The 26411-nt window shown below is 47.4% G+C and overlaps 1 protein-coding gene across 1 annotated transcript in view; it reads left to right on the top strand.

Annotated features, from left to right (window-relative positions):
- The window catches only part of TRPC5 (transient receptor potential cation channel subfamily C member 5), a 106674-nt gene that overhangs the window by 64883 nt on the left and 15380 nt on the right, over positions 1-26411 (top strand). The window contains exons 5-7 of the mRNA XM_063416736.1: positions 2144-2283; positions 6767-7089; positions 12273-12468. Coding sequence (XP_063272806.1) covers positions 2144-2283; positions 6767-7089; positions 12273-12468 — 659 coding nt within the window. The remainder of the gene's footprint in view (positions 1-2143; positions 2284-6766; positions 7090-12272; positions 12469-26411) is intronic.

Below are 26411 nucleotides of genomic sequence, written 5' to 3'. Positions count from 1 at the left end.
GTGTTCCTGTGGTGGCTCTGGAGCAGGCTGGCTCTGTGCTGAACAAACCCAGCTGTTCCTGTGCCAGACCTGAAACTGCTGATGGAAAACCAGGAAGGAAAGGAAAAGTGGCAAACACGTTCACAAATCACTTTGGATGGTGACCCAGGGCACTGTGCCCCTTGCACAGCTCCACCACCAGCCTCGTGATCTGATTTATGCACTGAAATGCAGGTGTTAGTAGAAACTTCAGAGTAAGCCCAGGAGGTTAAATGTATTTTCTGAGCTTAGGTGATATCTTCTATCTTCTATCACTTTATCTTTAAATTCATGGTTAAAATTGAGGGAAATGGTAGGCATTTCAGTAAAATTGATTTGCAGATGAAAGAAGGATAATCCATTTAAAAAAACCTTTCAAGGCACCTCTTACAGCTGTCTGTTCTTGAGTTCCTTTGTTTCAGATAAATAGAGACATTGTACGACTGTTTATTAAATGAAGAAATTAGAACAGTTTCACCAGATTAAAGGTTATTACTTACGAAATATTTTCCACTATAAAAGGAGAGGGAACAGGCACACACAGCATTGCTGTAGCTATAGTAACCAGCAACGATAACTCACTATAAATACAGCGCAGGAGTTCTTCAACAGGCTCCTCTCCATTGATTTATTTTATTTTATGGCTTTGCGTGCATGCAGAGACGTGGAGGCAGCTGTAATGAGATTACCTGGCTGGCCCTGGCATTTTGCTTGTGTGGCCATTGACCTGCTGGCTGGCAGCTGGGCAGCTCAGATTGATATTTGGGGGCGTGCAGGAGTTCACTGCAGCTTTGCCTGCTCTTGAGATTGAACCTCCAGGTCCTTAAAGTTGAGTTGCAAGCAGTGACCACTGCAGTATCCTGTGGTTAGGCAGGGGTTTGGGTGATTATATTGGTGATGCCCATACCCAATTGTAATTATTATCACCATTATTACCATGTTAATTATAAATGTTTATTATTTTGTTTGGAGAATGAACATCCTGCTCATTCTGACTCTTTGATTAAAAGTTAAATAGATTGTTTGGGTAATTGGTATATTGGAGGTGTACTTTGTTTTGTTTCGTTTTGTTTCCTCTTCACACTTTCTGGTTTTCATTCAAGGATAATGTCAAGTGGGTAATTCAAAATTCCTGGGGCTCTAAAGACGTTTTCAGAAGCATCCAGGACATGAGGGAGCTGCCACTTGCTTTTTAATGGGATTTAGGCTTTCAAAAATTCTTAAACAGTTCTACAAGAAAGGACATAGAAGTCACTTACAATCAGAACTGTGTCAGGCGGGTTTGGTGATGAATTTCAGAAGCTGCCCTTCACCCTTTCAGCTTCCAGGAGGTACAGTGAGCATTAGCAAGTGCCAAAAATGATCACCAGAAGGCGTTTCGGGGTTGGGCTCTGGCCCTATCCTTGGGAACAAACCCCACAGCCACATCTGACACAAGGTGAGTCACTGCCAGGCTGCAGTGCCCTGCTTCATGCTCAGTCTTACAAACGTAAGACAAATAATAAATAATCTAAGACAAATAAATAAATAACCCTAGTCTCACAAATAATCTCCGTGGGCTTCTTGTACAGCAAGGTGCATAAACACAGGGGCTGAGCACAGAGAATGGAGCCTCTTCTTCCTTCTTTGCTGTGATATTTCCAGGTCAGGGAGGAGGCATGCAGAACTTGGTCCTGGTGTTGCTAAACAAAGTCAGGGAGGATCAGTGATGTCCAACAGAGCAATGAATTGCTCAGAGTGTCTGTGAGAGCAGACAATCTATTAGAAACTACCCCAAATGCAGCTGCTTGAAGAGTTTATTCACGTAGAGCAAATTTCAGCTGAGCCAATTCACTCGTGCTGGTTATAAATAACGTGTGTTTCAGGCAGTCTCCTCATGTGCATATCTGGAGCCCTGGGTAGGAAACCAAGGTCTTTGTCAGCTCTCTCCAGACTGCATTCCCCACAGCCTTGTAAAACGTCTCATAATCAGCAGCATTGTACTTGATAGAAGGCAGGAGGGATGAGGCGTTTTTTCCAACCTGTTAATTTCAATTTGTCTGGTGTTACATCATGTGTATATACAACAGAGCTTTAATGGCAAAAAGTGCCTTGTCATGGTAATGAACTCCCTTTCTTTCTACAGGTTTCATCTGGGGAGAAATCAAGGAAATGTGGGATGGTGGATTCAATGAGTACGTACATGACTGGTGGAATCTGATGGATTTTGCAATGAACTCCCTCTATCTTGCAACTATCTCCCTTAAAATTGTTGCCTATGTCAAGGTACAGTAACTTGGGAGAGGGAATTTGTAATGTGCTGGTGAGAGCTGTGGTACACAGGGTACAAACTGCTCAAATCAAAATCACAGAGCAAAGAAAATACCAGCTTTCCAAGCAGTCCAATTTTGAAAATTCACCTGGAAAGCTTATTATTTTGTTGGGAGAATGAACATCCTGCTCATTCCGACTCTTTGATTAAAAGTTAAATAGATTGTTTGGGCACTGGGGAGAAATTTCTCCACCTTCTGTGCTTTTTGCAGCTATTTAGTTGCCAAAGCACTTTGTTTTCTGTGCTGGCACTGGACCTCCTTCAACAATGCATAGTGAAAATGTGGCTTTTAAATAAAATGGTGAAGGGAAAACGAGAACTGGGTTACCTGAAAACTTCTCGAGCCAAGCTTTATAATCTGCAGTCCTACAGATCTGGAGATTAGTGATCAGAAATTTGTGACAGGCCTACTGAGAAGAGCAAGGCTGTTATTAGGAGTTATTAGTAATAACTAATAATAATATTAGTTATTATATCTGATAATCTCATATAAAAGGATCAGCTTCCTCTTCAGTATGTGGGCAGGGGAATGACCCAGGAGCAAGCTTTACCTCCCTGCAGGTTCTTCCCTGTCACGTTCCATTTGTGGTGAGGGCACATCAGAGCTCATCCTCAAAAGCACCTTCCACATTTCTAAACTTGTGATGCTCCAAATTAGCATATGCACGGGGTTTGAAGCCAGGGGATGGCCTGAAGCACTTTCCTTCTGTCTCCCTTTTTCAAAGGCAAGACACAAAAGACATCCTGTAAAATTCCTTATGCAACAGCTCTCCTTGGCTTCAGCTGGAGCTTCGTGCTTGGCCTCCTTCTTCCCTTGCTATGAATCAGCAGCAGCCTCACTGCAGGCAGTGAAATTACTCAGGTGTAAATCAAGGGACTGGGATCTGCTCCTTGGCCACCCCTGCTCGTCCCAGCTTTGCAAGGTCTCTCCTTGGCAGCCCAGCTCCCAATAACCAGGACAAGCACTTCCCCAGAGCAGCCTTGTTTAGTCCTGCCCAGCAGGCAGAGGGGGAAAGAGGGGAAAATTTCACCGAGCCCATTGACTCCAAAATGCAAACAGCCCTGCTATGGGGCCTTTGTTAAATCCTGGAGGCTGCAGTCGTGGTGAGTCAGATTTTCAAAGGGAAAAGCTTTTAAGCTGGTTGCTGCTCCCTGAAGAGGCAGCTCTGTAACAGCATCAAAGCAGGAACAGATTATGTCTTTTATTCTCCCAACATTCAGAACCAGGGAGGAAATTACAGACTTGAAAGGTTGGTCTTTAAACCACAAGCAATACAAAAAAAAAAAAAAAAAAAAAAAAAAAAAAAAAAAAAAAAGGCTGGAAATGGTAAAATGCACGGACAAATCTTAAAATGTTAACAACCTGGTTCTTTCTCACACACAAATTGCTAGAGGAGCTGTGCATCCACGGGTTTATGCAGTCACACACCAGGATTTAAACTGGCAGCCAAAGCACAGGTACAGAGGAGGTACAGCTCTGTTTGTGCCTCCTCTGAGAGCCACAGAAATGTGCAGGTTAACCACAAAACCCCGTGTGCCAGCACACAGAGGAGGGTTTGCAGGAATGGATCTGTCTGAGCCCAGATCAAACCCTCTTGGATTAAACCTGGCCCATCTCAGGTCAGCTCCTGACGAGGGCCAGTGTCAGACAGTTCTGAGAGGGGCATGAAATCCTCAGTGGGAGCAGTTGTGAAACACATGGTCTGCTGCAGAAATTCCCTCTGCCCCTGTCAGTCAGGGCTTGCAGTGTGCTCTGAAATGTGAGGGTTCATCACCTTGACAATGGCTTCAAAACCTTTTGCAACATGATTTGTTATTTTCAGAACAGCCCTCAGCTGGAAGAGGTTGGGATATATGCCAATCTGCCATATTCTAACACTTCTTATAACTTCAAAGGATTACATGGACGTTTAACTTTCTGCCAAATATCAGAAAAAAAAAAAATTGCATCCTGACACTAAATGGTTTCCATCCTTGTTTTTACGTGAAGACATTTTTTTTGTTCCCCTTGATTTGACTGGTTCCAAGACCTGCCTCTAATATTATCTGATACCAATGGAATCTTCAGGCTAATTATAGGGTAGAAATACTTTCTTAATCAGTTTTCATTTGCTGCATTGAATTATCATGTAATGAGGAAGGGTAGATGTGACAGCACGGTGTAATTTATTTGTATTATTCTGTTACATCTTTGCTGTGTTTCATCTTTTGAATAGACACCAAACCAAACCACCCCAGCCTTCCCAGATACCAGCTTCATTAGATAACAGAAATCTGCTCTTTCTCTGTTACCTGTGATGCCAGGCTGCTCTGAAGATTCCATTTGCCAAGCAAGGGGATCCCATCGGTTCATAAAGGACCAAAACATGACCTTAACAACCTAAATATTGCTTTAAAAAGAGCTGGGACACACAGAAGACCTTTGCCCACACCATTGTGTGCAATCTGTGCTAAACCTTAGCAGAGAGCCCTGGGCTGCTGTGTCCAGCCAGCCTGCAGAAGAGAATTGGGAATAACTGTGCAAATCTGCTGTCCAGGGTTCCCAGTCCTGGGAATATTGCTGGATATCCAAAAAAACTTACCCTCTCTGCCTGTTTGTAGGCATTTAAAGACCCATCTTCAAATCAAGTTAACAGGCTCAGGCCATGATGCTCATGTAATAAAGAAGAGTTTGGAAATGTCAGAAGCAATCCAAGGTCATGCTGAAATGCCTTTGTATCATGTCTCATCTCCCTCATACAGAGGGATAGTTTGAAAGGATAGTTTGAAATATCAACCTGCTTTTTGCTGAGCCCTTGAAAAAGATTGGGAGCTTGTGTATTGGACCTTCAGATTTAAATAGGAAGTCTCTGCAATCTCGTCTGTCAGTGTGATATTGGTACCATTTCCTTTTCAGAGGTACCAGGATTATTTTAGGAGCCCTGAACACGCTGGTGATGGTGTGAGCTGTGTTGTTCTGAGAGCAGTTTTGCCTTTTTACGTGCGCTAAATGAGCAGAGACAAATGTTAAAAGGACAATTATTCCTTGATGTTAAATGTCTTTGACTCCATTCTCTGTGCCACTGTCGTCAAGGCAGAGCAGTTTCATTTTACAGAACCAGAGCAGTTCCATTTTACAGAACCAGAGCAATTCCATTTTACAGAACCAGCTCTTTTGTGTTACCTGCTCGCATCTGGCTGCACTTTGCTCAGCAAATGCTTCTGCTTTTACAGTTACATTACAAACCCAGTTAATGTTGTAATTGATGCACTCAGCTGTACCCAGTGTTTCAGCTGTAATTAAGACCTCTGCTTTAGCAACTCTCCTAAAATTGCCATGACAAATTAACTAATAAGAAAATTAATATGAAGAAAGCCTTTTGGTTCTGGGCTGCTGGCACTTTTTTTTTTTGAGATTACATGGGAAGGAAAGCATCCAATAGTTCACTGCTTTTCTTCTTCCCTTCCTTCTCTCTCCCTCCCATTGTTCCTGGGATGTGCAGTGTTTATTTAGGAGGAAAAAGAATAAAAGTAATTGGAAATTTACATCTAGAACCTGCTAAAATCTGAACCTCTTTAAATGCTGAAAGAGAAGGAGGTTGTGTATGAGCTCATGGACATAGGGAACCCACAGACTGTGAACTGAAAAGTAAAACAAATTTTAAAAAAATCTTCATTTTTCGGTTTAGGCTAAGAATGCTTGGGTGTGTTAAGCCAACATACCTGAAGCCTCTAAAGAAAACCTGGTCCCACATCTCTCACCATGAGGGGGTCATAATGCAGTGGGCAGAAACCATAAAAAATTCATCTCTGCCCTAATCAAGTCAGCTTCAGTCCTGCATCCCGACTGTGAGTCTGACAGCAGCTGAGGTGTAAGGGGTCAAAAGTCCCTTTTTGTGCCTGAGCACCTGGCTAGGATTTACCTGTGCAGGGCTGGAATGGGTGGGAGTGACTCTGGGAGTGACTCTGGGAGTGACTCTGGGAGTGATCTGGGAGTGACTCTGGGAGTGATCTGGGAGTGATCTGGGAGTGACTCTGGGAGTGATCTGGGAGTGATCTGGGAGTGACTCTGGGAGTGACTCTGGGAGTGATCTGGGATTGATGTTGGGAGTGACTCTGGGAGTGATCTGGGAGTGACTCTGGGAGTGATCTGGGATTGATGTTGGGAGTGACTCTGGGAGTGATCTGGGAGTGACTCTGGGAGTGACTCTGGGAGTGATGTCGGGAGTGACTCTGGGAGTGACTCTGGGAGTAACTCTGGGAGTGACTCTGGGAGTGACTCTGGGAGTGACTCTGGGAGTGATCTGGGAGTGACTCTGGGAGTGATCTGGGAGTGACTCTGGGAGTGACTCTGGGAGTGATCTGGGAGTGACTCTGGGAGTGACTCTGGGAGTGACTCTGGGAGTGATCTGGGGCGTTGCAGCACAGCTCCCTTCACACCCTGTCCTTGCCCTGCAGTACAGCGGCTCCCGCCCGCGGGAGGAGTGGGAGATGTGGCACCCGACGCTCATCGCCGAGGCTCTCTTTGCAATATCCAACATCCTCAGCTCCCTGCGCCTCATCTCCCTCTTCACAGCCAACTCCCACCTGGGGCCCCTGCAGATCTCTCTGGGACGCATGCTGCTGGACATCCTCAAGTTCCTTTTTATCTACTGCCTGGTGCTTCTGGCTTTTGCCAATGGACTGAACCAGCTTTATTTTTATTACGAGACCAGTGCCTCGGAGGAACCCAACAACTGCAAGGGGATCCGATGTGAGAAACAGAACAATGCCTTCTCCACGTAAGACATGCTCTCCTCTCTGCTGCTGAGGCTGCTTCCCCTGCCTCCCCTGCCTTTTTGCCTGCTGCCTGTCCTTTATTTATTCATTTGCACACTCCAGGTGGGGTGGCTGGCTCTGCAGGGAGGGTGGGAGTTAAGTGGGGCAGGCGTTCTGCTGAGCTCTGCTGTCACAAAGACTCTCACTCAGTCCTGGCAGAGGGAGACCTTCCAGTTCTGGGCCAAGGAGTTTCCCTACATGATCCTGCAACTTAAATCTTATCATGTCTCTGCACAATTTCAGTGTGTCTGAGAAAGGAAGTGTCCTTTTGCCAAAGTAATTGTTTTGCCTAATTACCGAAGAAAGGAGGGGAACCCAAATAAAGTGAAGAAAGTATGGGATAAACCTATTAAAAACAGGTATTAATAAATAATGTGACACAACAACAATCTCACCTAGAGCATTTTTATGGATAACATCATGGTGCAGGCCTCTCTGATTTCCTTGCAGAATAAAATCCCAGCAGAACCTTTTTTTGCTGGGAGTGCTGGTACTTTACTGAGATGCTGGCGTGGAAAATTGCTGTGAGGACATCTGGCAGAGCTGAAAGAGAGAGCACATGCTGAAAAAGGACATGAATTGTCTTGCTGATGTATTTGTTTTAATTACTAATAGTAGAAATAATTATAATAATCAGCTCCCACCCGATTGTTCTTGCTGCTTGCACAGTACTTAACTCACAATGGCAGGAGAAATAAATAAAGCACGGTCTAGAAAAAGGCCCACGCCCTGCAAACAAGCAAAACAAAACTGTTGTCCACCACTTTATGCTAAATTAAATAAAACTTGTCATGATGCCCAATAATTCTCCACCCTCTGTCAGCTGAAGGCTTGGGGTTAAGAAAGGATTTGGGACGTATTTGCACCATCACCAAAAACAGATGATGGCCGAGGCCACATGACTTGGTTGGGAGAGGAAAGGTTCCAGCATTATCCTGTGGGCTCTCTGCTAAAAGAAATAAGGAATTTTCATGGGGTAGAGCCCATCCTCCAAGAGCAGCACGACCTGGTGGAGCAGACTTGTGTCATTTCCCACTGCAGAGCAGGAACACCACGGGCTTGATTCATTTCCTCACGAGACCCATCCCTGTCTGGGGGAAGTGAATGGACCTGCACTGTGCTAATGAGAAACAGAAGGAAAGGTCTCAGACTTTTCTCTGTTTCAGTTGCCTCACATGCCCCAGAAATGTGTCGTGCTGCCCTTGCAAAGGAATTAAATAACAAATGCTGTTCCTTGGTCTGCGTCCATATTGATGCAGCAGCCAGAGGGAGGAAGGTTTGGCAAGCACAGTGTGTGTTAAGGGGTAAATTCTACCTCAGGAAGGGCCAAACCCACAAAATCCAGTACAGAATCCTGCCTTTCTCTAGAGCTGTGGTGAACAGATGTGTTCAGTTCTGCATTCTGGTTTGGGCCTGCCACCACTGCAAACTGCTTTTTTTACAGATTTCATTGTGTCAGGTGAGTGGAGAAAGCAACAGCAGGATTTGACTGAAGAAAAAGAGCATTGGGCCAGCACGAAAAAAAACACAAACGAAAAAACAAAGCAACAAACCAAACAAACCAGCCATCCTGAAGTCTGTAAGAAGGTGTAATGTCTTGGGAGCTCAAAATTATACAAGAAGCACTTAGCAGAAAGTGTGTAGATCAGCTTAAATACAAACCATAATTTCTGCCACCCCAACATTCATCTGAACCCCCTGCCAAGGGAATGTAGCACAGAAAGGAAATTGAGGGGGCTCAGCCTTTGTGGCAGAGGTTTGTGTAAAACAAAATCACAGTGGGAGGGGATCCATTAGGAGTGAGGTCTCCTGGCAGGGGACAGAACACTCTGCAGGTACTTTTTGTTTGAGGCTCGCTTAAGAAATTTATTTAATGCGTTCTTGAAGGTTTAAATGGTCGTTATTAACACCCCCAGCACAAGCTGACATTTGGCTGGGGAGCAGATGCACAGTGTGGGGCAGTGGCTCATCCAAATATTGGATTGTGGGGTGGGGGGAAGGCTGGAGCCTACCAGAGCTGGGTACCCTGACTTTGCTCATGCTGCATTCATTCCTCATGAAGGAATGAACCTGAAAAGCCTTGAATCAGTGCACTTGGAGTCCCAGCAGCATCCCTGGGCTCACACAGTGAGCTCCAGGTCTGCAGGGGGAGCAGAGAGGACGCCCCTGGTGCGTGTGCAGCTCGTGGCAAGTGTGACACTTATTTACTGCCACGTTATCTCCTATCACTCTCAAACGGTGGGATTAACATTTTCTTGGTGAGGAGGTTTTCTGCATTGCACACACAGATCATGGAGAAGTAATATTCCTTTGTGACAGCAATGAGGGGAAGTCATGAATAATTTAAGGTTTTCTGCTTTGGCCTTGCCATCCCTCAGAAAGCAGAGTGCCTGCTGCTTAGGAAGATGATTGGAAAATATGTTTATAGCTGTGAGGCTGGCAACTGAAGGGGGGAGAGGAGAGTGAGGAAGAGGAGGAAGGGGTGGAGGCAGTCACAGCTCCCTGCCTGCTGTGTCTCTCTCTCTGGAAGGTCAGGCTGCCATTCCCCCTGGGTGCCTGTGGCAGAGGGGGCACTGCTCTCTCTAAGCTGCCATGGAGAGTGGTGGAGCTTTGAGGATTCTTCTGTTTGATTAGGATATTCAAAATACATTCAGCAGGACATGAGAGTGTCTCAATCACAATTTCCAAAATTCTGGTTTTGTAGCTGCTTCTCCAAAGTAGCACAAGCCCCTGAAACACGGGCTGTGAACAGAGGCTGTCACCTGTCCTGTCACTGAACACTGGGGACACAGCACCTGAGCCTCACCTGAGCTGTGCAGGGCTGCAGGAACCACCTTGGTGTCCTTGTCAAGGGCTCCACATCCCTCCTGTGAATGTGCTGGCCTCAGTCTGGGCCCAAATCACACACCTGGGTAACACAGTGAGTCCAGAACAAGGCACTGATCACTCTAGAACTAATTTCAGTTTAATGAGGAGAACCTCTGTCTCTCTTGTGCCTACAGCCCAGGCAGTATTTCTACAGTTAATAGTAAAAATATTATAAATATTTTAAAAGAGAGCTAGCACTCCACCACTTCTAGTAAAGAAATGCTTGGCATTCTTTGGTTAATCCTTATTTTACTACCTCAGTTCTTCAATAAGCCTAACAAACAGCCTGAGCTTTGGGAGAAAGGCTTTTTTTTAAAAAACATCTTTATGATTTTGGTCAGAGAAAAACATAAGATACATCCACAAAGCATAAACTAAATCCTCATATAAGGCATGGGGATACATGTGAACAAATGCCTGGAGATGATGAGAGAACAGATTCCTGGTATGTCAAATAAAGCATCTGAATTATTCATATTGGTTTGTCTAGAAGTCGCATTTGAAAACATCTGCTGACCTCAGGCCAAAATGGAAACTCTTAAACAGGCATATAAATGTCATTTTTGGATGATATAAATGCCGTATTTTGGAAAGCCAAAGCAGAGATGCCCAAATAGAGCAATTATTTAGATTGCTGATTACGCAGCTGACGAGACTGGGAAAGGTCACTTGTCTGTGGCTGCAGCAGGGAGAGACCTGGGATGATCTCACCAGCTCAGGGGGTCGGGTCTGGTTCATCTGGGCAAGGAAGCCTCCAAAAGAAGAGAAACTCTTGAGCTGAATTAATGTGGTGACTCTCTTCCATCTGAGTCATTGCTGGGCAGGGGCTGCAGGGTTCTGCCTGCCAGGGACTCTGCCCGTGGTGGGTGGGAGCTGCTGCACCAGCACTCAGGGCCATCAGGGTTTTGGGCAGGTGCATTCCAAACACAGCAGGATTTTGGGCGGGTGCATTTCAAATAGAGCAGAGTTTTGGGCACGTGCTCTGCAAACAGGGCAAACAGAGCAGAGTTTTGGACAGGTGCACTGAAAATAGAGCAGGATTTTGGGCAAGTGCATTCCAAACACGGCAGAGTTTTGGACAGGTGCATTCCAAACAGAGCAGTTTTGGGCAGGTGCACTGCAAACAGAGCAGAGTTTTGGACAGGTGCATTTCAAATAGAGCAGGATTTTGGACAGGTGCACTGCAAACACAGCAAACAGCAGAGATTTAGGCAGGTGCATTGCAGACACAGCAGGATTTTGGGCAGGTGCACTGCAAACACAGCAGGATTTTGGGCAGGTGCACTGCAAACACAGCAGAGTTTTGGACAGGTGCATTTCAAATAGAGCAGAGTTTTGGACAGGTGCACTGCAAACGGAGCAAACAGCAGAGATTTAGGCAGGTGCATTGCAGACACAGCAGGATTTTGGGCAGGTGCACTGCAAATAGAGCAGAGTTTTGGGCAGGTGCACTGCAAACAGAGCAGAGTTTTGGGGATGTGTATTCCAAACACAGCAGAGTTTTGGACAGTTGCGTTCCAAATAGAGCAGTTTTGGGCAGCTGCATTGCTAACAGGGCAAACAGAGCAGGATTTTGGGCAGGTGCATTGCAGACACAGCAGGATTTTGGGCAGGTGCACTGTTAACACAGCAGAGTTTTGGATAGGTGCACTGCAAACAGAGCAGAGTTTTGGGAATGCGTATTCCAAACACAGCAGGATTTTGGGCAGGTGTATTCCAAACAGCATCACAGCAGCTGAAGCAATTGCAAGCTCTCAGCCTGTGTTAGAGCAAAAGGTGAAAGTGGCTGTGATTTCTGCCATCTCTCCCCTCATGGGGCCTGGCTGTGCACTGTGGAACTGCTGCAGTCACGCTGCACTTGGGGATGGGCTCCCTGAGCATTCATCCTGCAGACACGTTAATGATGCAGGCACTGATTAAACAGGAGAGTTTATAGATAGCAGCAGTGTCGCAGCATGGCAATTTTAATTAAATAGAATATATTGTGGCTGCTCTTTGCGTGTGTGCAGAGTGGGAAAGGGAGCCTTGGGTTCCTCAGGGCGGTTGTGCTCACGAGGATGTGGACTGGGCTCTTGGGCAGACAGCAGATGCTGTTTTTGGGACAGCTCTCACATGCATTGGCTGGTGGGTCACTGGCTGGGCACAGGGTATCCCCAGGGAGGGATAAATTGCTGTGCTGAGTGGCTGCTCTGTGCTGTCTCCCCATATCTGTGTGTTCCCTACCTGAAGATCATTTTCCACCAGGCAGCCAGCTAAAAAAATCTGCCTTTCTTTGCAGACTTTTCGAGACTCTCCAGTCACTCTTCTGGTCTGTGTTCGGGCTGCTGAACCTCTACGTCACCAACGTGAAAGCCAGACACGAGTTCACAGAATTTGTTGGGGCCACGATGTTTGGGACCTACAACGTCATCTCCCTCGTTGTGCTGCTGAACATGCTCATAGCCATGATGAACAACTCCTACCAGCTCATTGCTGTGAGTTACCTCCTTCTCTTTTTGCTCTGATTTCTCCCTGTGTGCTGGGATTTCTCCCTCCTCTGTCTGCCTTGCAGCAAGTGGGTCCCTCTGGGCTGCTGGAGGCTGCTGCCCCCCGTTTCTGCCAGCAGGCAGCTGGGATTTCTGCTCAGCAGCCTGAATGATGCCTGCAGAGGAGGTTTTGCTGTTTGTAATCCTTCTCAGCTGGAAAAGGCTTATGGGCTGTGATCTGCCCCTGTCTCCTCCTGTGGAGGAACCTTGCTGACCACCTCGTGTGTATAAAGGGAAACCTTCCCACTCTTCCTGATGTTTGGTTTTAACTTGGGGGGGGTGGGTGTTGTGGCATATTTTTTTATCCTATTTCTGTTTCCTCATGTGAAACCGTGTGTGTCAGGAGCCCAGTCCTGCAATTTCATTTTCCACAGTCTTCCCACCTGAAATTACATCATGTCCATCTGTAATACCAGAGTCTCCTGGCTGTAAAACCATGATCTGAGATTTGTGAGTAATCCCAGTGCAGGATGGATCTGAGCTGAGGCAGCTCGGGGCTGTAGAGCCCTTATCAAAGTGAACTTTCATTTGAATGTTCAAAACTGGTTTCTCCACTGTAATCTCATTCTGTGTACCCGAAAGCCAATCTGTACCTCGATGATTAAATTTGTCAACAGACTGAAAGCTAAAGCAGCATGGCTCTGCATTTTAAGGCTCTTGAGGTCAGGAACAGTATGGAAGGAAGCAAAATCTGTGCACAGTACTTCAGATAAACCAGTGGGCACTCACTCTCCATTCTGACCACTGACACGATAGGTTTGGAGACAGTGAGGTGAGGAGCTGCTGCATCATCTGGGAACAAAACAGGAGTGGGGGGAGCTGTTGGTGTCCTTGGCTGATCACTCGGGATGGAGTAGAGGCTTCCTCCTCTGCTTTCGGTGAATCTTGGTTTATTCTAGAAGACAAACCAGAGCAAAACCAGAGCCAGCAGCTGTTCTGCTGCCACTTCCATTTCCAAATTCCTGGACAAGTCTCCGGGGAAATGTGGGGGTGAGCTCCTTTCCTGGCTAAAGCACAGAGGGAAGTATTGAGCTGTTTTCTTGAACAGGTTCCACAGCTCTTGTTGATTATCTGCTGATTCAAGAGGCTCCTAAATTCACTTGGTCAAACTGAGCGCAGAGCCCTCAAATTGCTGATTCTTTTGGACATCTGATCTTTATCATGGTAAAAAGTATGAGAAAGACTGGACCACTGACCTTCCAGATGAGCTGAAAAGCAGTTTATCACAAAGGCATCGCTGCTTTATCAGTCTGTTTCAATGCTTCAAGTGCTTTCTCTTTGTTCACTGCTACTCCTCACATTCCAGGGAGACTGGAATGAGGGACAGAAAACAAAGATTCTCTCCTTGGCCATTTTCTCCAATTCCCTTTCCTTTAATATCATAGAATAGGCTTGTCACTAAGACAAAGCCCAAGCCTAAGACTGGCATAAGAATAGCAGCATTTGCTATTCACTGGGCCAGAAACCACTCATCATTCTTTCCCCTGAATAATTCTAGTGATGCAACGACACATTACACACAATCCCACGTGAATTAGAGGGACCCATCCTAACAATCAAGTGAAGGGAAGGGTCCAGAGAGGGCTGTTGTGTCGTTGGGTTTGTGTTTGGAGCAGCTGGGACTGGCCCCATCAGAAAATCCGGGGGTGGAGGGCTGAGCTGTGCAGATAACCGAGGTGAAGCACCGAGTTCAGTGAGCAGCAGGAGCCCCTGCTCGGGGAAGTGACCCTGGAGATGCTGCAGGAGGCTTGGCTGTCACTTGAACTGGCTGGCTGCAGGTGACAGCCACAGCAGTGACATTTCCTGGGAAGGCAAGTGGCAGTCGTGTCCAATCTCCTCCCGTGCAGTGCATGCAGCTGGGCTTTGGGAGCTGCATTTCTGCATGCTTCCTTCTCAGGGGCAAATTCCCTTCCTGTGTCTTCTAAGGGCAAACATCTATTAATCTCTCCCCCGAAGAAAAGGAGTCATTAATAAGCGTTGAGCTTTACAAATGTGGGTTGTTAATTAACCTCCTGTAATCAGGTTCACCCCCGGTGGAATCACAGCAGGCTGGGGGCTGGACGGGGCATTCCTTCCTCCTGGGGTTTATATTGCACTGGATACCCATGGAATGACAGCATTCCAGGGGGAGGGAGGAGAAAGGAGCCCTTGGGGTGGGGTAGAGGTCTTCTTCTCCTGTGCATCAGCAGGATGCGTGTGTCCATCTGTTGGAAGGGAGGAGGGCTCTGCAGAAGGACCTGGAAGGGTTGGGTGGATGGGCAGGGTCCAGTAGGATGAAGTTTAATAAGTCCAAGTGCCAAGACCTGCATTTTGGCCACAAAAACCCCCTGCAATGTTATAGGCTGGGGACAGAGTGGCTGGGCAGTGCCCGGGCAGAAAGGGACCTGGGGGTGCTGGTGACAACAGCTGGACATGAGCCAGCAGTGTGCCCTGGTGGCCAAGAAGGCCAAGGGCACCTGGTCTGGATCAGGAATGGTGTGGGCAGCAGGAGCAGGGAGGTCATTCTGCCCCTGGACTGGGCACTGGTGAGGGCACACCTCGAGTGCTGTGTCCAGTTGTGTCCCCTCAGTTTAGGAAGGACATTGAGTGCTGTGTCCAGCTGTGTCCCTCAGTTCAGGAAGGATTTTCAGACCCTTGAGCACGTCCAGAGGAGGCAGCGAGGCTGGAGAGGGGCTTGGAACACAAACCCTGTGAGGAAGGGCTGAGGGAGCTGGGGTTGTTCAACCTGGAGAAAAGGAGACTCAGGGGTGATCTTATCACTCTCTACAACTCCCTGAAAGGTGGCTGTGCTCAGGTGGGGTTGGCCTCTTTCTCCAGGCAGCACTGACAGAATGAGAGGACACAGCCTCAAGCAGCATCAAGGGAAATACAGGTTGGATATTAGGAAAAAGTTTTTTACAGAAAGAGTGATAAAGTACTGGAATTGTCTGCCCAGGGAGGTGGTGGAGTCACCATCCCTGGATGTGTTTAAACAGACTGATGTGGCACTCATGGTTTAGCTGAGGTGTTAGGGCTGGGTTGGACTTGATGATCTTAAAGAGCTCTCCCAACCTGGTCATTCTGAGATTCTGTGAAATCCTGTGCCATGAGCATCACTGCAGAGCAATAAAAGACACGTGGAAGATGAGATGAGAGTGCATCCCTGCCTGCTGACTCCCCTGCAGTGGAGTGCTGAGCACATCCTCATTAATCCCCCTTGTTAATGAGCCCCGGGCACTGCTGCAATGCAAACAGGCTTTCTCCCCTCCTCTCTGGCAGGGACAAATACACTTTAATGCATTTGTAGCAAGTTATTCTTCAGGTCAGCTTTTCTCCTGTACTCACACTTGAGTTTTCTGCTGTGAGGTTTGAGAAGGGAGAATCTGAGCTGCTCTTCCTTGGCCCTCCTTGTGTCTCCCCAGTCTGGGAATCAGGGCTTGGTGCTTAATTAAACACTGCAGGCTCACAGCATGAAAAGCACTTGTCCATGGAGGGCAGAGCAAGGCAGAGAAGAGTGAAACCTCTGCTTCAAGTGGTTCTTGGCTCAGAGAAGGAAGAACTTTCCTGCCATAATGCTGTTGGTTTTTTCCTCAGCTATTCCACACTTCAATAAATACACACTTCCAGGAGTGCCCTGAAGCAGTTTCAATATCGATTATTTTCAGACAGCCCATTTTTCTCTTTTGCCAAACCATAGTTTGGTTATGGCAGACACCATCCTTCACCAAGAAAGCAAACAAAATCCAAATGCAAACCCCCAAATTTCCATGCATTTCGTGCTGTTTCAATATGGGAAGATGAGAATGTTTTATACAGGCAGCACAGGATGCAATGGGATGTGATGCAGCTCCCTCATCTCAATTCTCTCCCAGACAAGACAGAAATGCCATTTCCTGAGGATGGGCAGAGGAATTTGTCACAGTCACAAGAGGAAGGACGAGGGAATGATGTGAGAGGAGCCAGGTGGCTCCATCATTTGTCAGTGGCAGAAGGTAACTGAGTGGGTGGTGAGGACACTTCATGGGATGGGCTCTTTCTCCTCAGAGCCACTCTGCTGCACCTGAACTCAGACAATCCTCCTGCCAGTCGCTAATTTTTTTAAAATAAGTGGGATAGTTGGTGTTCCGAGGGTGCAGGTGCACTCCTGGGGGTGGGGCAGGCACATTAATGTGTATTTTCTGAAAGCCTTGTGTTCCTTGTGGCCACATCCGTGATATTCTGAAGAGTCAGGCAAGAATTTTGTCACTGGAGCTGCACCAACAGCCCTGACCCTGCAGCAGCAGCAATTTCAGTGGGGGAACAGCAGCCAAGGATGGGGCTGTGAGCTGCTGCTCAGAGCTGCAGGTGAGGGGGTGGTAAATGCACAGCAGCTCTGCAGCACATAAGAGATGTGAGCCCTCACAGCTTCAGATGCTCTGGGATAAAAAATACAAAGATGCTTAATGCTCCAGGGATTACTTACACCAAAGTGAGCCTGAGAAAAATTCCCTCTAACTCCTGTGTGTGAAGGTGATGCAGCCTCGAGTGTGTAATGCAGAATCCATGTGTGATGTTGGGATAATGACTGCGCTCCAGCAGGGAGCATAAAGTTACAAAATCGTTCTGTATATTGTATTTTGTATCCTCCTGTTGGTTGGTATGTCTGTTATTTCGAGATAGCTCATCTCAGACAGCTGTTCCTGCAAAAGACTGCAGTCTTTAAAATAAAAAAAAATCAGTTTTAAGCGTGTCTCTGAGAGTAGTGTATGTCTAAATTGGAACTTAGTTGCCAATGTTTGGGTTGCAGGAATCAGGGCACCGGGCAGCAAACTGGGGGTGCAGTTTTAGATGATAAAATTAAATGGAGTGGATTAACACAAGTAGTTAAGGGTGAGAATGAAGAAAAATACTTTGCACAGCAAAACAAAAGCTGTTTGTTAAAAAACACTGAAGAGAAACGGCACGTGCAGCTAAAAAATAAATGAAACTTTGACTACAAGAACAGGGATATTAGACATGGAATTTTCTCAATTTTTGCAGGCTAGAGAGCTTAAAAATTAAGGCACGGAGAAACATAAAGATTTTTCAGCTCCCTGTAACTTCCTCATTGTTTCCAAGATGACTTTGGATTTCCCCCAGGTGGCAGTTTCCAACTTTTCTTCATCTGCAAAGCACACGGATTCCTCCACTCCTCTGCACCAGCTGAACTCCCTCAGCACCATGGCAGTGATTGCTACCCAGTTTAATTCACAGCACCAGCACAAATTCTCCTCCCCACTGTGATTTGTGACCCTTAGGACTGTCAGAAAATGTTCCTCTGCTTGCACGACCTGCACAGTTATTCCCTGGTGGTTTTGCTAAGGAGGAATTTTATGAATCGATAACTTTAGTTTGAAATACAGCAGCTCTGCATGTGGCAGATTTTGGGGTGGTGGATTTTCCCTTATAGAAGTAAGGCCAGCTCCTAAACCTGGACTCAGAACTCAGCTCTTGTGAAGCCTCAGGAAATGTTCATCTCACCAGGCCCATTTCTGTACCATTAATTTGAATTTCTTGGGAATTAAGCCATCAGTGGTTTTTAACTCTGTCATACAGCAGGAAATGAAATTATGCTCTTGTTGTGTTGCCAATACAACCTGGGATTTAATATTTCTTGAAGCTTTTTATGGTGCAGCAAAACAAGGAGGTTCTGGAAAGAGGGTGGAACAGCTTTTCCTTGGTTTGCCAGCTGAGTGAAATTCCCCTTTGTCCCTTGTTTTGTGGCCCTCAGAGCCTCCTGCTGACCAACACACACATCTGCTGGCCACTGTTGATTTCTTATCTCCTTTTCTTCTTGTTAGAGCCCAGATTGATACACGGGAGCTGCAGTTTCCCTGCTCAGACTCAGATGTTTATTATTTCTTATCTATATTACGGTCTCACAAGCCCTGAGTTCTGCAGTACCTCTGGTTAACAAGGTGCAAAGTGGAGGTAAAACTCTTCCCAAGGTTATTTAAGTGCTAATCAGCCAATAATGAGATGGCACCTAGATTATTTATATTTTTGACCCAGTAATTGATCACCCAAGGCCTGCAATGCAGACCTTTTTCACCCAATTAGAAAAATACCCACTTGAAACCAAAAAGAAGAAGGTGAAGAAGAAGGACTTAGACAATGCCCAAAATCCTCCATTTTGCCCTATAGATATTACTATATACTAAAATCTCTAAGTTTGCAGTGTTTCAACCACAGCCCACATGCAGAAGCTGTGTTTGAGGTGCAGGTGACACTCTCACACCTTTTCTTTATTCCACAGCACAACTGTGATTACCCAGATCTCGATTACTGCGCTCCTAAAACTCCTCCGTGGCATCAGCAGTAATTAATTGAAATGGGAATTTCTCCTGCACTCAGTGTCTTCAGTGACACTTGGACAGGCAGGCAGGACAAGGGGGAATGGCCTGGAGCTAAGGGAGGGGGGTTTAGATCAGATATAAGGAAGAAATTCCTCCTTGGGAGGGTGGGCAGGCACAGGGTGCCCAGAGCAGCTGTGGCTGCCCCTGGATCCCTGGCAGTGCCCAAGGGCATTGGGAGCAGCCTGGGATGGTGGGAGGTGTCCCTGGCCATGGCACGGGGTTGGAATGGAATGAGCTTTAAGGTGCCTCCCAACCCAAACCATTTCAGGATTCCTGTCCCATTCCCTGATTCCTGTCCCATGCCCTGATTCCTGTCCCATTCCCTGATTCCTGTCCCATTCCCTGATTCCTGTCCCATTCCCTGATTCCTGTTCCATTCCCTGATTCCTGTCCCATTCCCTGATTCCTGTTCCATTCCCTGATTCCTGTCCCATTCCCTGATTCCTGTCCCATTCCCTGATTCCTGTCCCATTCCCTGATTCCTGTCCCATTCCCTGATTCCTGTCCCATGCCCTGATTCCTGTCCCATTCCCTGATTCCTGTTCCATTCCCTGATTCCTGTCCCATTCCCTGATTCCTGTTCCATTCCCTGATTCCTGTCCCATTCCCTGATTCCTGTCCCATTCCCTGATTCCTGTCCCATTCCCTGATTCCTGTCCCATTCCCCACAGGGTGCAATCCCTGGGAAGAAATCCCAGACCCCACTCCCTGTTCCCTCCCTGTTCCCTGCAGCTCCTCCACAGCAGTGGGACTGATCCCCAAGGCTGGGGACCCTCTCTGCCCTTGTGGGGGACTCCCATCAGGTTTTCATGGCAAAGTGAAGGGAAATGGGTTTCAGCAGGGCTGTGTTGGGATGCTCCCATCCAGCCAGAGTGTGAAATCAGCCCTGCAGCCCCGCTCCAGACTGGCAGGCAGCTTAATTGCTTTTTGTTAGCAAGCTAAAGGATTCATTTGAAGGTGTAGAACTGTTTGTCTTTTTGCTGGCTTTGGCCTAATTACTTGTAACCCTTGGACTTGAATCTCATTGTTGATATTCATGTGGTGTTTGCAGAGCCTCTGAACAGAGGCACTCGATGTGCTGCATCTTCTGTTCTCAGAGCAGACAAAGCTCATTCTCCATCGCAGGATCCAATCCTGCCTCTCTTGTGGGGACTGTCAGCAGAATCAGGAGCTTCAGCCTTCCTGGTGGTTTTCATCTCAGAAACCACAGGTGTTTCTGTGTCTCTGGGAACCACCGTGGCCAAACCATTTCAGGGCTTGTTCAGGGCACAAACATCACACTTGAGTGAAAAACCAGAGGAGCTTGCAGTCTGTGGATGAGCCCTGGCTGATTTAAGATATTCCAGGGAGTTTGCTGGCATTTATTTCTGGAATTTTCAGGGCTGGGCTCTGGGGTTTTTTGGTGTAGTTCACACCCCAGTGCCCTGCCTGACAGGTCAATAACTCTCTGCCCATTACGTGTGAGCAGCACAGCGAGGTTTGCTCTTGCTACATGATGGAAGTTGAAGTATCCAGATGGAACCACACAGGCTGCAGCCCCCTGCATTATCCCATCTTTTATTTAGGCCTGACAAGCTCAATTAGCATTATCTTGTGCTTCTGCATCGAGGGGACTCGTGTTAGAAAGGCAGGAGAAAAGAGGAGAAGGGAAAGATAAAAGAAGAATATTACTGAGGAAAGAGCAGTGAAATACTAAAAGGGATTTATCTGGGAAGAGCTTTCCCCTGGTACTGAACAATGGAAACAGCTATATTACTAAGAATTCTCTGAAATACAACTTTTTAGACACCAGTGCTTTACAGATTTCCTTTTGCAACACGCTGCAATCTTGCAAATAAATTGATGCTGATCAATTTATGATGCTGATATAGTGAAAGAGGATGCACACAACCACTCCTAATTAAATGGGGATATGATTAATAATCATAAAACCTGGATGCTTTAGCTCCTTGTCTGTTTCTGTTTGCAGGTCCTGTTCCCTGTAGCCACTCAGCTGCAACCCCTGCCTTTGGCAGGAGAAAACAGAGACTCCTCTCCTCAGTCAGTGCTACCTGCACAGCCCAAGGTTCACTTAGAGACTTGAGTAATTTCATACATTTATAATCTGTCCCTTCCCTTCAGCTCAAGGATGTGTTTAAATGGTCAGGACACAGGATTTTTTTTTTCTTGTAATTTTGGAGCAATTACTCAATTTTTGGCAGCCGAGCTCAGGCGCTGCTTTTAAGTGGCAGTGCAGGCAGGCTGCCCTGCAGAGGTGTTGGGCACCTGCTGCTCCCTCTGGTGCTGTGACCTTTACAGGCTCAGTAAAACACATAATCCACTCCTCTCCTCTGCTGGGGAAAGGCAGTTTATGGGCATCATAAAAGAGGAAAGCACTGGAGCATTTGGTGCCTGAACACAGGCACAGAGTCGTGTTCCTGCTGGGAGCAGGGAGTGGGGCACCAGGAACAGCAGCCTTGCTCCCACTGACTTTGGTTCTGAGGAGATGAGGGAATTCTGAGATTTGGGAATTCTGAGGAGATTTGGGAATTCTGAGGAGATTTGGGAATTCTAGTGAGATTTGGGGAGGTGAAGCCTGGCACCTCCAGAACCCCCTGCAGCCCCCCAGGCTGTTCCAGCCCAGTTTCCCAGTGTCCTGCTCCAGTCCTCAGCAGGACACCGTGACTCACTGGCTGCATTTTGGGCTCTCCCCGGGGCTCCATGAGTATCAAGGTTTGTCCTTCCCCTTTGGAACACACCTGCAGCAGCTCAGCTGGAGGAGGCAAGGTCAGACCAAGGGCTGGGGTGAATTCTGCAGTGCTCCTTCCTTCCTTTGTGCCAGAGAATCGTCCTGGCTGTGTCCAGCAGAGAATCCGAGGTTCCCATTCCCCAGGAGTAGGTGGCCTGGACTGACAGACTGAGCACCCTAAAGCCACAAGAGAGAACTGAGCTTGATTCCTGAGCTTTAGGAATGGTTACTCAGAGAGGAACAGACTCGTTCTTGAGCCCAGTCCAAGTGTAATGCAGGTGTGATGCCTTTAGCAATGACAACTTCATGGACTCTTAGAATGGCTTGGGTTGGTTTTGAAGATCAAATCCCAGCCTGACTGGCTATGCAGGAAAAAAAATCAAATATTCTGGAAATAGGGCAAGTAGAAATGAGGCTAAGTTTGTTTATTTTTGCTCTAGTACTAACAGTCATCAGCACTCAAGCACTTTGGGTTCCCCACGCCTGCTCAGCTCTCCAGTTCTCCAGGACTTGTGTGAGTTACTTGGATTTGACCTGGCTGGGGGTAGTTAACATTATCAGCACAGATGCCTCTTATCTCTGTGACCTTCAGCATGAAAAGAGGCTCTTATCAGGCAGTGATGGAGGGGAGAGAATGGATGCAGGAAGAACAAAGCCTTGGTGATATCTTCCTCATTGTTTCTTCCTGCTGAGGCTTTTAGAGAGCTGCTTCTCTGCATGACCTTCCCACTGCTCCGATTTATTTGACTATTAAAATAAAAACTGAACTTCACTGGAATATGACTGCAGGAACAAAAAGGTGTCAGTTCCCATAATTTAACTGCACTAAAACCAGCACAATCCCCAGTTCTCTGTGTTTTCTCCAGTATAATATTCCCTGGCCTTCTCATTAGCGATCGTTGTTTCCATCCAAGATGCTGGTGGGAGATGAAAAGTATTTGATATATATCTATATATGTATATATAACCTAAATACATCGTGGAGTGCAGCGCATTGCAAGCCATAATACAAATTTTAATTATGAATATCTTCTGCACATGGAACTTATAAATAGCAGAGATGCTAAAGCCTGCATTTTCCAAGTACAAACAAACCAATTCCCCGGGGCTGGGAGAAGCAGGGATGGCCACAGCTCCTGTGACAGGTTTGCTGTGCTGTCACCAGGAGGGAATGTCCCTGCTCTCTGCCCCACCTGGCGTGTCCAGAAGTCACTTTTTGTTTCTTTTCCATTGCAACCAGCCCCATTTCCATAATTCCTGAGCCTCTTTGGCTGTGCTCCAAAGATGGAGCCCTTTATCCAACTTAAAAATGCAGGTCCTGTGCTGTGCCTTGTTCCCAAGTGGGGGACCTTGGACACTGCAAAATTAAGGAAATTTTTCCTGACTTCCTCCATTACAGTTTGTTCTTTCACAGGCTCTGCCATGTGGAGAACCCAGCTTTCCCCCAGCTTTCAGGTTTTTAAGGCTCACTGTCCCAATGATGCCTTATCTGCTATATAAAACTTCTGATCTGAGTTTTTTTCTCTCTTATGCTCTGTTTGTTTTCCTCACCCAAGAGCCTTGCTGCCTTTTGCCAGACAAGGATAACTCTTGCCTGAAGTGTTGCCTGCATCCTGGCCCAAGAATTCACTTTCCTTGTTTCCCAGGGCTAGCATTTATTTTTGAGTATTTCCTCAGGACCTGCCTATGCCTGTGCTCCTTTTCTGTGCTGCAGCCAGGACCCCCCTGTGTCCCTGTTGCAGTTGCTCTCCCTTTCCACCCCCTGCCCTGCTGCTGCTGCAGGGGCTGCTCCAGGTGTGTTTTCACTTCCTTTCCCCTGCCAGGACCTGCCTGGCCCAGGGCACTGCCACAGCTCCTCCTCAGAGCTGCCCAGGACTCTGTGCTCGTCTGTGCTTTCATCTCTTCTCTGGCTGGCTCATCCCCTAACTGTTCTAATTGCTTTTCCTAATGCTAGATTGTCCTCCTTTAGTAATTTTTCTCGTATTCTTTTTGAGATTGATCCTATTAAGTTCTTACCCTTCAGTATGTCATCCCCAGCTTTGAAAGCAAAGTCATTTGTTGCCAGCTGCAGCTGAAATACCTATGCATTAATTGCCTTTGTAGCTTCCTGATTTTCTCACAGACTTTTTCTTTCTGTGACATCTTTTCCTTTGAAAAATGTTAAGCACCATTTACGTCAAATAGCCTGCCTGGATTTTTGCTGCTTGCTTCTCTGAGCTTGTCACCAAGCCCCCAAGCTGTGCTGATGTTATTTCCAGTTTGCCTGACACATATTACAAAATTAACAGCTTTCAAACTGAGTTGCCTGAGTAGAGTTCTGCAAAGATTAAGTTTCTCCTGACCCTCTTTCTGCAGTGCTTTCTGTTCAGGACACACAAGGGCATCTCTCTGTGCTGGCCTGCCTGAAAGGCAGCCCTGATGTATTTTCTGTGCTGTTCCCTGCTCTGGGTTTAGCACAGAGCAATGAAGAGGCACGTGGAGAGAGAAATACATTAAACAGAGTCCAATGACTTCTCCTGTGCTTTGCAGCACTGCTAATTACTCAGCAAAAAAAAAAAGGCACCTTTGAAGTCCCTGTGCCTCTCGGGCAGGCAGCCTCCCTCACTCAGTATCCTGCCAGGCAAATGTTCCATCTCCTTCCTTCCTTGAGGGAAATGCAGCCTGGGCACATCCCGGTCCTGTGGGGCTGCTCCTCCCGGCTGGGACAGCAGCAGAGAGCTGCTCCTGCTGCAGGGATCCCTGCAGCTCCTGCCAGACAGCTCCCAGCCCTCCTTCAGAGGCAGCCAGCCACAGGCAGCCAGCCTGGACCCGGGCACTGTCACAGCCATCTCTGTCTGCATGTGACAGGCAGCAGCGATTCCAGCCCAGCCCCCTGCCTGTGGGGCAGTAAAACACCAGAGAGGCACACGCAGCCCTTCTGCTGCCAGCCACAGGGTGCTGGAGATCTTCATACATCGCTCCTTGCAAGTGGGAATAAATTCTTGGGGAGGATTTGCACCCCAGAGGAAGGGGCAGGAGCCCCAGGCAGCTCTGCGTGGCACGGAGGAGCTGGAGCAACTGATTGTCCTGGGATTTAATTGGGAGTGGAAAAGTGTGAGGATCTCAGCCTGCCTGGCTGCTGAGCATTAGCATCACCTCAGCATTAGGGCTTATAGACTCACAGAATGGTTTGGGTTGGGAGGGACCTTAAACATCTTATCCACCCCTGCCATGGCAGGGACACCTCCCACTGTCCCAGGCTGCTCCAAGCCCCAGTTCCAGCCTGGCTTTGGGCACTGCCAGGGATCCAGGGGCAGCCACAGCTGCTCTGGGCACCTCTGCCAGGGCCTGCCCACCCTCCCAGAGAAGGACTTTGTCCTGATATCCAACCCTGCCCCTGGGAGCTGAGGGTTTGAGCCACGGTTCTGCACCAGCCTGATCCAGAGCAAACCTCAGGGTGCCACAGCCCAGGGCAGGGACAGCTGCCAGACCCACAGGATGGCCAGGATCCACCTCAGCCCCGAGCCAGCCAAAACTCAGGGCTATCCCAGGGCTGTTAAGAACTCAAGAGCCAGGAGATGGGACTCCCGTGCCTTGATTTGGGCTTTCCAAGGGGTGTGCTTCAGCTCCTGTGTGCTGAGAGGAACTCACAGTGATTCCCTCCTTCCCAGCCACGAGGAGCTGGAATCCTGAGCTCATGGAGAGGTTCAGGAGCCTGGAGGCTGTGGCAGTGGCATCCAGCTCCTGCAGAAAGCTGACAGCATCGTCCCCTGCTGGGTCAGTGCTGCCTGGGTCAGGACTCACTGCTGGCGTTTGGCAAAGTGTGATCCAACCTGTACGGCCCAGCAAGGAGAGGGCATGGAAATCTTGATAGAAAACATCTCAGAAACTGTAAACAACATATTTTCTACACAAAGATAAGGACAGAGATTAATTCCTGAATTATGCTGGATAATTAGTGTAGCAGGTAGTCATTTAAAATCTGGCACAGCTGTGAATACATCACTTTGACTGAATTAGAAAATATTTGCAACTGCTACAGTGAAATGGCTTCAGCCATCCCACAGGGAAATCTTTGTGGGAGATTAATTCTCACTTCAAATGGCAGAGATTTGCAAGAGGATTATGTGGCCAGGATGACACATTCACATTGTGATAGGAAGTGAGACAGGTTTCTTTTTCTCACAGCAAAGCCCAGTGCTGGTTTCTTTGAGTTCGTGTATTCTTTGAGCTTGAGGGCTCGGCCCTCTTAAGTGTGGAGTGTTTGATAGCTGAAACGCTGAGCAGTGCTTGAAAGAAAATGGTGACAAGAACAAGGGAGAGAGAGGCAGCAGCTCTCAAAGAGAGGACAGTGAAATCCCAACTTAGATTAAAATTCCTAAAGCAACAAGGTCACACTGGCAGAGCTAGTGAATGTGAGGCTTCAGCTTATTATAAATGTTACCAAGGAGTTGTCATCTAAGAACACTGCGTGAGGTCTGGGAGGATGCTGGACTCCCTGCCCACGCTCAGGCAGCTCCCAAAAATGTGTCCCAGGGGCCAGCAGTCACTGGGGAAACATCCCAAACCTGGAGCACCCCTGGGGGGGCCACACTGCCAGCCAGGGCAAGGACTGATGTCCTGTAAGTCCCAGGTTCTCCAGGTTTGAACTGGGTACAGAACAGATGCTGAAGGGGTTTTGTGGTGCTCAGCACAGGGAGGAGAGTGCAGGGAGCTGTAGCTTTGTGTGGGGATTTTATTACTTAAAGCACTAAGGAGAGCTCTAACCAAGAAAATGGTGGTTTCCTGGCACACAAAGACATTGTCAGTAAAAGTGAAGTGTCTCTTTGCTA

The sequence above is a fragment of the Prinia subflava genome, chromosome 20, assembly GCF_021018805.1.
Source record: "Prinia subflava isolate CZ2003 ecotype Zambia chromosome 20, Cam_Psub_1.2, whole genome shotgun sequence".
Classification (NCBI taxonomy): domain Eukaryota; kingdom Metazoa; phylum Chordata; class Aves; order Passeriformes; family Cisticolidae; genus Prinia; species Prinia subflava.
This window is presented reverse-complemented; position numbering and strand designations above follow the sequence as displayed.